Genomic DNA, 11,865 nt, shown 5'->3' with positions numbered 1-11,865 from the left:
TGGAATCTAAGGACAAGCTCCTTTATATGATCAAGTAGACATTAGAGGCCTTGTAATTGAAGTAGTTGGAAATAAAGGATAGGTGAAGGATGAGTTAGGTGAGAGGTTGGTTTATAGGAGTAGTGGGATTTGCGGATTCATAAAGATGACTTTGAGACAAACGGGTCACGAAGAGAGAGAGATGGGGTTGGTTGGGATGATTGGCACAAGGATGGTGTTTAGAGGATGTCTAGAAGAAGAGATGATCTGCTTAGGTGAGTGCTTTTGGAGTCTAGGGAAGATAGAGGCTTGCATGATTGTAGATGAATTAAAGGAAGGTGTTGAAAAAATGAAGTTGGCCCTGGTTTGGTCACAAAGGTGAGCTAGTTAAGATGGCGATGGCATGGAGTGGTGGGGATCTAAATGGCATACCACAACTTCACATAGTGGGAAATCTCATATAGAGAATTAAAAGTTAAATTTTTTATTAGTCAAAAGAGATCGTTGCATTGAAATAACACCACTTTAATAAACTCAATCTCTAACTAAATTAGGAAATAAAATATCATAAATCGAGAAATACAATAATCCCATTAAACTACTTATAAGTTACAAGATAGCAAATTTCTTGTTTCCAAATTCAATCCGAATTCAAAATTGTAATTCAAATCCATTTGCATCATTTTCCTCCACTAAGAACAGCCAAACCTTGTTGAGTGGAGAGATAAGACGTCGCTAATCATGCTTTAAGGCGCCAAAAATCATTGCGAAGGAATGACTGGAGAACCTTTGTAGAAGATGGTTCTGATGTTTGTTGTTGCATCACCTTAAGTGTCTTAGAAACAATGTGTTAGAAGTTCATTTTCCCTATTCTAAGTTGTCTATCTCTAGAAGTCATTTCTAATGAAAGTACCTCTAGATGCTTCTATAGGGAGCTATCACATTTTGAGTATTTACTATGTGCTTGATATAATCAGTCGACTAAGGTAGCATGTGTTTCAGAACTATAGAAGTGTGAACCATAGATAAAGAGGAAGACTTGAATGCTCCTCGATATTACAATAAGGCCTCAATGTTAAAAAATGACACGACAATATAAGCTGATGTTCAAATTCATTGGTATTTTAATAACATACGCATTAGCACCAATCTTTCTTGCAATGAAATCAGAACTAGTGCAGTGAGCATGAAATTTCTTTTAGACCAATCTTTCTCCTAATGAAAAGGGACTAGTGGAGTGGTTGTGAAGCTTTTTGGAGGTTATTTTGAAAAGGTTTTGGGTGAATATAGACGAACAGTTCCCTCTATTGCACATCTTAAGTTTAAGATGTGCATAATATGTATTCTATAAGTTTAATTATTTAATGTGATTTTCCTTCTAGCATCACTGGGACTATTTCGAACATGCTTAGGCAAGTTTCAGCAGACTCGGAGGAATGAAATGGTAAGTAGGGGAATTTGATATACAGACTAAGCTCTAGAGAAAGTCTAAGACTCATTTATAAAATGGTTATAAGTAAATTTGATAATTGGCGAAATTTTTTTCTTCCAGATTTCTAGTTTTTTGGTTTCCCACCTACTAGACATGTAAACTAATTTTCTGGACTACAATTGATAACTTCGGTTTTCCCATCAATTTGCATATGAAATGCATATAAAAACTTAAGTCGGGTCCTCTATAGGATTTTTTCAAAGTATTTGACAAATTTTAATATCCATATATGACTTGACGATGGGAATCTATGTAATCTAACAACATCTGTAAAGAACAACTTGACTATATGTGATACATCATTTGTCTTATTGCACAAAATAAAATGTGTAATTTTTGAAAACCTATCTATCACCACTACTACTAAACCATCACTAAGATAGAATCATGGTTTTGATTAGTTTGGAAACCCTAAAATGAAATCCATGTTGAGACCTTTTTATGACTCAAGGAATCAATAGTGGTGCTTAAAGACTCGTCTTTTGCAGTCCGAAAAACATCCTGATACTCCTGGACAATACGAACATCGGAAGGATAAGAAATATCGCCTTCCTCTATCTACATCAGAAATAGTAGATAACCTCGGCAGCCACTACTAACATCTTTTGAGCCTGAATAGCTTAGATGATAGATAATCCATCACTTTGAGTGCCAACGAATTCCCAAGAGGGTTGATCCGAAGGTCGGAAGGTAACCACTCTCGTTCGGCAATCTACTGTTGCATGATAAGCGGCCAACCAATCCATACCTAGAATAATATTGAATTCTGCCATATCTAACACTTGTAGATCCATTGTAAAGGTATGACCGTCAAAATCCAGTGGGCATCCCTAAATCTACTAATTTGTAGTTAGCACTTCACCTGATGGTAAAGATACTGCTAGACTACATGATCTAATCATAGGGATTCTACTAATTTTCTACAAAAATACTCTAGATATAAAAGAGTGAGAGCTACCACTATCAATTAAAGTATTTGCATATATGAAATAAACAGAAATCATACCCCTGATGACCGATCCATCGGCCCGCTGCGTATCCTCCCGAGTAATAGCATAGACACATCCAACCTCTATATTGGACGGCTGCACCACCGGCTGAGAGGTAGAAGGCCTCCACTCCGTCGGAACCTAACTCGGAGGAGCTGGAAACTGAGGCTACTAAGCAGGTAACATACATGACTGAGGCATCGCTGGTATATACTACTGTGTAAGGTAGCGAATCTCTAGACCAGTTGGGTACTGAAATGCCGTCAATAAAGCTGGATGATCTATCCCATGAAGCATGTATATTTGTGGCTGAGACGGCAAGGGTCACTGCTGCTGATAAGCTCTGGTCCTCTATGTCCTCTTAGATCGCTGCTGTGTAGGACGTCCTCCGGAAGATGCAGCATCAGTAGACTCCAGTTGAGCCTTCAGAGCACACTCTCTGACTGTATGACCCGGAAGCTTGCAATAGTAACAGATAGACTGATTAGTGGACAATCAACTATCAAATAACTGTACGATCCGCATCGATTACACTTCTTATTCTTTTGTTTCTGGCTCGGATATGTGGTACTACGAAACTATCCTCTAGATGGCTGTTTAGTCCTCTGTCTCCTATGAGATGTCGACTGAGAGTCCTGACTCTTTGTCTTACCGTGAGCACTCTACTTCCCTAGCATCTTTCTCTCGAGTTATCTGCTATGGGTAAACTCGATAGAAAGTGCTCGATCTAAGGCCTCCCTGTACGAGTGGATAGAAGACCCGGACATCCAAACTCGTATATATGGAGGAAAGGCCCTGCATAAACTAAACCATCCGGTCCTCGTCCTGTGCCACCAGTTGTGGATAGAATTCTGCGAGTTTAGTGAACTCTGTATTATATTCTGTAACAGACCTCTCACCTTGCTTCAAACTCAAGAACTCCTGACGGCATGCCATACGGAAAGTAGCTGGGAAAAACTATCTCTCGAAAGCCTCTCTGAAAGATATCCATGTCACCTCTTGAGCTCCAAAAATGATCTTTTGAGTCTTCCACCAGGTAAGAGCCTGGTCTCGAAGATGATATACAACCAATCCAACCTTCTCTGCCTCCATATAAGACATATACTCGAAGGTATCAGTAAGATTCTCCATCCACGACCGAACCATCCACGGGTCAGATCCCCCATGAAAGAGGGTGAAGTGTTCTTTGGCAGAGTTGGCCAAAGTCATAATCCGACTTCTGTCAGCCGGAGCAGATGTAGGCATAATTGGAGGAATCCCCTGGGCCTGACAACTCTGCTCTCCAGTAGGAATATTACAGTTTTGATCTCGTATATCCCTCTCCTCCTCAATAATATCTGGCTCCTCTGACCTATCAAGTCGTCTCAGCGGTCGACCTCGTCCTCGGGGTACAGGAGCCATATAATCAGATGGTACCTGATATACGACCAGTATAAATTTTCTAACAAACTAGAAAATATACAAAATACTTACAGATTATTGCCTGGAGATCTTTTGCCATGCTATTTCCATCTCACAACCTGGATCTAGTAATCAAAAGTCCGATAAACCCGATACGACGACAAAACTGAAATAAAATTAAACCATGCAACCTAAGACTTCATCTACATGATCTATATGCTCTGATACCACTAAATTGGTATTAGATAGACTCAAAAATACGACAAGCAGAATGTAAACCTACGCTCTGATACCACTAAATTGGTATTAGATAGACTCAAAAATACAACAAGCAGAACATAAACCTACGCTCTGATACCACTAAATTGGTATCAGATAGACTCAAAAATGCGACAAGCAGAATGTAAACTTATGCTCTGATACCACTAAATTGTCACAACCCGAGAGATAGTCATCCAAAAAATTTCAGCAGTAACTCCCCAGTATCCATGATAATTTCCTGAATACAAACATATATAAAGGCCCACACGGCCTATCCATACTACAAAATATGGATTATTACATAACTAAACAAAAGAAAGGTGACCCACACGGCCACAACACATCCTCAAAGAATCGAATCAAATAAGGTATTGTTCTATTAAAGTTCTTAACAGAAACAACACTTCCATTGATTGATCTAAGCTTTCAATCCAACCTAATCCTTTAGTTAAGGTCCATTAGGGTCCATTTAATTCAATAAACCAATCCCAATCATTGATCATGAATCAATAACAGAACCTTAATAGCAACCTCACAGATTGATTCACCCAACATATCCCATTCAAATCAAAAGCAACAATTAAATTCAAATTCTAATTTATCCAATTTATGAATAGATCAATCTTAACCAATTACAACCTCAGTAGCTTAATTCTAAGAACTCAAAACCAACAGAAACAGATTAGAACCAATCCCTTAATCGTAACCACAGATCAAACCCCAACAGACCAACAGATCATAATCAAGAATTTTATAAATATCTGTTTCAAGAGCTTACCTCTGGTTAGAGTCCAAGAATTTTAATCCCAAGTTCCAAGCTCCTTTAATTCCACAATATGGAACCTGATCAATTTCAAGAACCGACATTACAATCAAATAGTACCACTATACTCGATTTCTGATCTCACAATAAAGAAACAGAATCCCATTGACAATCCAAGTCCATCAAGATCCAATTACTTACTTCAAAAGAAGTCGTGCCCTAAGATTCCTTGCCCTAGCTTAGTTCGATCAAGCCTTCGCTGATCCCCCCTTGCTGCCGAACAAGAAACCTCCAAAGCTCTCCTTCATTCTACCAAATCAAAGCATCTTTAAAACTTTGATCAAAATCCTTGGAAGAGGTCACCCAATCAAGGTTAAAAACAAAGAAATTATTAACCCTTACCTTGAATGGAATCGTGCCCTAGATCCTTGGTTTCAAAAACCTAGCTGAGCTTGACCAATCCGCCGGCCAACAATTAAGATTCTCATCTCTCTGGTTGAAACCAAGAAATCGAAAGGGAATCTAAAAATTCATTCCATATTAGGCTAGAGATCCAAGGAAACCCCTAAGAAATCTTTTTGAAATCACTCCCTTACCGATCATTGCCGATCTGAGTCGATCATCTCCTCCTCCACCTCGTCGTCGATCGCCCTTGAATCACACCCAATGAGGAGTTCGTGCCACCTCCGACAAGACAGCCAACCAGCCAACGGTTGAAGATCTTGGATCTCTAGTGGCTTCCTCGTCACCAGCTCTGGCGGATCACGCCCTTGGTCACGCGATCGGAACGAATGGGAAGAAAACAGAGGATGGTGGATTGGAACAGAGGAGTTTGTTGCGATTTCAGCATGGGTGGGAGAAGAAAAACGCTAACACTGTAGCGTTCTTATAGGATTTTGGTTTTAACGGTTTCAGATCCAAACTTTAAGCCAATTAACACTCTAACCATTAATCCTTAATCTTTAATAATCCTAAGTGGCTGATCTTAGGTTAATCAAACGGATTTTAATGGTTTGATTTAATGCTCTTAAGGCTAATTAAATTCCAATTAATTTGGTTCCACTAACCCTAATAACTCAATAAAATTTTTGACCAATTAGGGGTTAATTATTTACAATTAACCCCTATTGCTCTCGTATTTTACATATTTTCCCACCTAAATCGGCCCTATTATAGCAGCTACTAACCGTAGCTGCTACGATTGAGTCGCTACAAAGTTGTAATAGTTATGGTTTCATAGCTTTGACAACATGAAAATTTTTTTTAACAAAAACTGTTCGGAGCCTCTAAAAAAATTTAAATGACTTTTTCAAACCTGAAATTTGGTTATTGTGGGTTTTAACCCATAATTAATTGTAAAACTCTCAACGAGCTTCAATTTAATATATTGTGTGTCTATGGTTCAACCCGACTCAAAAAATATGACCTCTCAAATTTTAAAATTTAACATTCCACATGGAGCTATGAAATCATAGCTGTTACAACTATGTAACAGCTATGAAATCGTAGCTGCTACAACTACATGGTAGCTCAGTTGTAGCAGCTACGATTTTATAATAACTACAACATGAATATTAAATCTTAAATTTTAAGAGGTCATAACTTTTGATTCAGTTTAAACCACGGGACACACAATATATCAAATAAAATCTTATTCAGAGATTTTTGATTTAATATATTGTGTGTCACATAGTTCAACTCGAGTCAAAAGTCATGAACTCTCAAAATTTAAGATTTAATATTTATATAGTAGCAGCTACGAAACTATAGTTGTTACAACTGCGTGGTAGGTAGTAGCTACAATTTTGTAGCTATTATAATGTGAATATTAAATTCTAAAATTTAAAAGGACATAATTTTTGACTCAAGTTGAATCACATGACACATAATATATCAAATTGAAGATCTCTAAACGAGCTTTGATATGATATATTATACATCCCTTGATTAAATTTAAGTCAAAAGTTATGACCACCCAAAGTTTAGGGTTTAACATTCACTTTTAGTAGCTACAAGTTGAACCATAAAATACACAATATATCAAATTGATGTTTGTTCAAAGATCTACAACTGATTATGAGATGGAACCCATAACAGCTAAGTTTCAAGCTAAAAAAATATAATTTAAATTCTTTTCTGAAGCTTCAAACAATTTCAATCTTAACTTTTTTTATGCTATAGCAATTACGAAACCGTTGCTACTACAACTGTGTAGTAACTACGGGTTAGTAGCTGCTACAATACACTGATTTAGGTTGAAAAAAATAAGAGAGATATAATAATGGAAATAAATTATTACTGTATGGTAGAGGATATATAGTTATGTCATTTTACATGGAGTGTAGCTCCCTTTATAAAAAAAATGAACATAAGATGCATTCTTGACGATTCTATAAAAATGAGTGCCCTTTTGACTTTTGCCCTTAAATAAAAAGAACATTAGCGTTAGGTAGGGGTGTCAATTTGGATGGGTCGGATTGGGTTGGGTTGGATCAAAGCAAAAATATTATAAAAAAAATCCTAACTCGAACTCAAACTCAACCAAAAAATAATAAATCCGAACCTGTATAACTTGACCAACCTATACAAGTCGAAAAACTATGTTTTATTATTTTTCTTGATAATTCTTCATTTTTATCTTAATACTTCATCATTATTATAATAACATTTTTCTAAAGCATCTTAATTTTCAAATTAAATTTGATTTAACCTAATAAACCTCAAACCCTAAATTCAGCTCAACTTGGGTCCATCCGAACTTGACCTAAACTCAATTTAACCCAAAACATTCCAACTCGAACTTGACTCAAATCTAAAAACCCTCAACACAAACCCGATAATTTTCAAATTGACTTGGGTAGGATTGGCGGGTCTAGTTCATTGTTTGACACCCCTAACATTAGGGATAGACAAAATTTTGATTTAACTGAAATAACAAATCAAACTAATTTAATTCATAAATTTGATTTGGTCTATTTAGAAATTTATTTTTTTAAAAAATATCAATTATTTCGATTAAATTGGTTCAATTCTAGTATTGAATTTTGAAATTCAATTAAACCGATTAAATTAATTTTTTATTACATAAAAAAATAAGTGTTTTAATTTTTTTATTAAATTGATTAAGTTTTATTAAAAACCATAAAATTTTTAAATTCTTTTAACAAAATCGATTAATTTGGTTTTTGACTGAATTAATTGATTTTTATTGGTTTAGTTTGTCAATTCGATCAATTTGGTTTTAACAAATGCTCACCCCTATATATAGGTTGGTTTTTTGTTATATTTCTAGTTTTTATATATTTGGGTCTAATTCTAGATTCGTTTCTAATTTCTACTTTTTAGTTGATTTTGTGTATGTGTGGATGGGGGTGGATTTTGGTTTCTTGGTTTTAGTTTCTTGATTCTAGTTTGTGGTCTCTGGCTCTGATTTTTGGCTTCTGATTTAATTTCTATTCTGGATTTTAAGTTTTGGTTCTAATTTTTGGTTCTTGAGTTTCTGAATTTTATATTTTGAGTTCTAGGTTTCTCCGAGAACCATTCCTCACCCTAAAACTCTAAATTATATTTTCCCTAAATCCTACAAATTATTTCTTCATCTTCTACCCATTTATTGCCATCTTCATGTTTTACTATTTTATTCCACCACCATCGATAATTTCTCATTCCCAATTTTTTCCTATTTTATTTTACCATCCAAAATAAAACAAACAAAAGAGATTTTAAAAAATAAAACTCAAAATAGAAACAAAACCCAGAATCCAAAAACTAAAAAAATGAAGAACACAAACCTAGAATTTAGAACATATAATCCAGAAGCCAGAATAGAACCAAAACTAGGAATCTCTTAAAAACTCAAGAACCAAACTAAAAATCTGAAACTCAAGAACCAAAACCAAAATACAGTATCTAGAACCCAAAATACATAGATAGAATGAAATATGAATTTGAATAACTAAATATTTTGCATATCATCAGAAGTTTCTAACTCTTGCATCATATAAATATGATCATAAAGTATAAAATGAACTCACGATTGGACTTGTACATAATATTTTGTGTTAACGTAAAATCTTCCCCACCTTATATTTGATCAATCGTCCCCACTTTTCGATGTTAAATGAAGTAGTAAGAACCACACATTATGTACAAGAATAATTTTAGACTTTCCATAGTTTTATATAAGACATTTAAAAAGCATTCTAATTTTTTATTTCTATTTTAACAAATAGTTACTTTCACATTTGTCACCACTAGTTTTCGTCGTCGTCATACATACACCTTCCATTTTAGTTTTCTCTCTCTCTCTCTATATAGATTGGCAATAGAATCTTTCGCTTCTTATTTTTGGTTGTTATTGTCCTTGATGATTCCTAAAAATTCTTTCCACAATGCTTTGAGCAAGCAAATTGTTAGCGAAGGTTTGATTTTTGCATTATAGAAAAAGCAAGTTGTCGAGGGAATTGGAGAAATGACTTACAGAAAAGATGATGATTATGATTACCTTTTTAAGGTAGTATTGATAGGTGATTCTGGAGTGGGAAAATCAAACCTCCTCTCACGATTCACGCGTAATGAGTTTAGCCTAGAATCAAAGGCCACCATCGGTGTTGAATTTGCCACACGAACCATTCAAGTCAATGAAAAGGTTGTCAAAGCTCAAATATGGGACACTGCAGGCCAAGAAAGGTTATGATAATATGTTCTTCTTGCCTCTTTTCTCATGTTTTGTTTTGATGTAGACCAAAAATTTTATATAAAAAAAGATATTTTTTGATTCTAATCTTTTAAGTTTGATTGTACATTTTACCTAATCTAAAATTGATTAACATATTCATGGCAATGTATGTCAAAACATAACTTAATTTTAAGTTGTTGATCTCCTTATGTTTAGAAGATTAGGAAAGATCTTAGGCAATAAATGAATTGTTTGTTCCATTTTTTTCTTTGTAGGCATGTGTTACATAACTCTTTTTTTGGCTTTCATCATTGTATGAAATGTTTAATATATAATTTGTATTTGTCTGATTTTCCTTTGTACAGAGCTAAATGGTGCTAAACTAAATCATATCATTTGCAACAACAATTTTTCTATAAGATCGACTCACCATGCAACTATATTAAGTCATATAGATTGTAAGAAAAAAATATAATTAGTTTGATATAGAAATGATATATAATGTACATTTTTTTCCTTCAAAGATTAATTTTTTTTCTTTCAAAGATTCGTTTTGAACTGTTTTTGACTATTTGGAAAAGGGAAAATCGAAAGGTCGTTGTGCCCAAGCTATTGAAGTCTTGTATGAAATAAACATTAATTGACCTTATGTCACAAATACCCACATTCCTAAAAGGGTATATATGGCTTATAAAAATATACTCATTTTATTATTATATACTACTGAAGCTTTGCATTTTATTATAATATATTTTCTTTAATAGTAGTTGATATGTTTATTTCTTTTGTCAAATTATACTAGATATCGAGCAATCACAAGTGCTTATTATCGAGGAGCGGTGGGTGCACTTGTGGTATATGACATAACTCGCAATGTGACATTTGATAATATTGAAAGATGGTTGAAGGAACTAAGGGAGCACACTGATTCTAGTATTGTAATCATGCTTGTCGGCAATAAGGCAGATGTGCGACATCTTAGGGCTGTTAACACTGAGGATGCCACCACTTTTGCGGGGAAGGAGAATATTTTTTTCATGGAGACATCTGCTTTAGAATCAACAAATGTAGAGCAAGCATTCATTGAGGTTCTCAACCAAATCTATCAAGTTGTCAGCAAGAAGGCCCTTGAGGCAGCATCTCATTCAACATCTTTGCCCAAGGGGCAAACTATCAATATGAGCAACAACGATGTTTCTGCTATCAAAGGAGGTGGTTGTTGTTCATCTTAGATCTCATAAATTTGATTATTTCTATGTTTTAATTAAACATTTGAATATTGATTCACCTACTAATAGAAAAAGAATGTCAATTCTCAACAAACTATAGTGGATATGAATTTCTCTAGATTCACCTCTCTTAAGTAGAATATGAGATTTAAATTTGTACAAAATCAAAGTTTACATTTTCTATATCTATGTTCTTTGAAAAAAATGTCATTTAATTTATTTGTACTATAATAATCAAAATGTGTGCATCAAAGTGTTGTTTGCTAATTAATATATGTCTATATATATATATATATATATATATATATATATATATATATATATATATATATATATATATATATATATATATATATATATATATAAAATTTGCATGACTTATATGCACCTCTGACGTTATGGGACTTTCTCGCCTGTATGGCAATGAATAAAAAAAATTTGCAATCTCACCCTAAACTTGCAAAAACTCGCGATCATCGCCCCCATCGCCATCACTCCCCCTCATCACCGCTCCTCGCTACCTCTCCCACTCGTCGTCGCTACCTCCCCATCTTGATCGCCGTCGTCGCCATCTCTCCTGTCGCCATCGCTTCCTCCTCGCTCGTCGTTGCCGCCTCTCCTGCTCCTCACCGCCATCACCGCCTCTTCCGCTTGTCGTCGCTAATCACCGTTGTTGCCTCCTCGCTGCCTCTGCCACTTGTCGTCGCTCATCGCAATTGTCACCTCCTTGCCACCGCTGCTACCTCTCCCACTCATCGTCGCTCATTGCCGCCGTTGCCACATCCTGTCGCCTTCATCTGAGTTTTAGGGTTTCCGAACCCTAAAACCCCTCTCTATGCTACCGCCGGAAAAGGCTTTCATCGGGGGTCAAGGTTAATCCAAACCTCCGCTCTCTGTTCTATGATTCACTCCCTCCTGTTTGTGTGCTCAAGCTACTAGTCCAATTTTGGGTACTGTAAGAACCTATTCTCTGATTCAATCCAATATCTCAATATCCCAAAGGCCAATGAAAGCCCGCCCTATAGCAAGTAGGTTTTTTCAATGATTGGAATGCTTCCTTGGGTTCCATCCTT

General features: G+C 35.4%; 1 protein-coding gene across 2 annotated transcripts; it reads left to right on the top strand.

Annotated features, from left to right (window-relative positions):
* The first annotated feature begins 371 nt into the window (after window positions 1-371).
* On the top strand, window positions 372-10,795 carry LOC141847225 (ras-related protein Rab11B-like). Of its 2 annotated transcripts, XM_074735212.1 has the most exons (3): window positions 372-390; window positions 9,373-9,574; window positions 10,366-10,795. In XM_074735212.1, the coding sequence occupies exons 1-3, from the start codon at window positions 372-374 to the stop codon at window positions 10,793-10,795; spliced, it is 651 nt and encodes a 216-aa protein (XP_074591313.1). The 2 variants fall into 2 exon arrangements, with proteins under 2 accessions (XP_074591313.1, XP_074591314.1); XM_074735213.1 differs by lacking the exon at window positions 372-390 and having other exon boundaries at window positions 9,357-9,574.
* Window positions 10,796-11,865: the final 1,070 nt, after the last annotated feature.

Source organism: Curcuma longa, chromosome 16 (genome assembly GCF_044706935.1).
Source record: "Curcuma longa cultivar G26 ecotype Majalengka, Jawa Barat chromosome 16, ITB_CL_G26_1.1, whole genome shotgun sequence".
Classification (NCBI taxonomy): domain Eukaryota; kingdom Viridiplantae; phylum Streptophyta; class Magnoliopsida; order Zingiberales; family Zingiberaceae; genus Curcuma; species Curcuma longa.
This window is presented reverse-complemented; position numbering and strand designations above follow the sequence as displayed.

What these genes read in the sequence shown, in the direction of transcription:
- LOC141847225 (XM_074735212.1), top strand. An exon ending in GACACTGCAGGCCAAGAAAG is followed by an intron (nt 9,575 to 10,365) that starts GTTATGATAATA and finishes AAATTATACTAG; the next exon opens with ATATCGAGCAATCACAAGTG.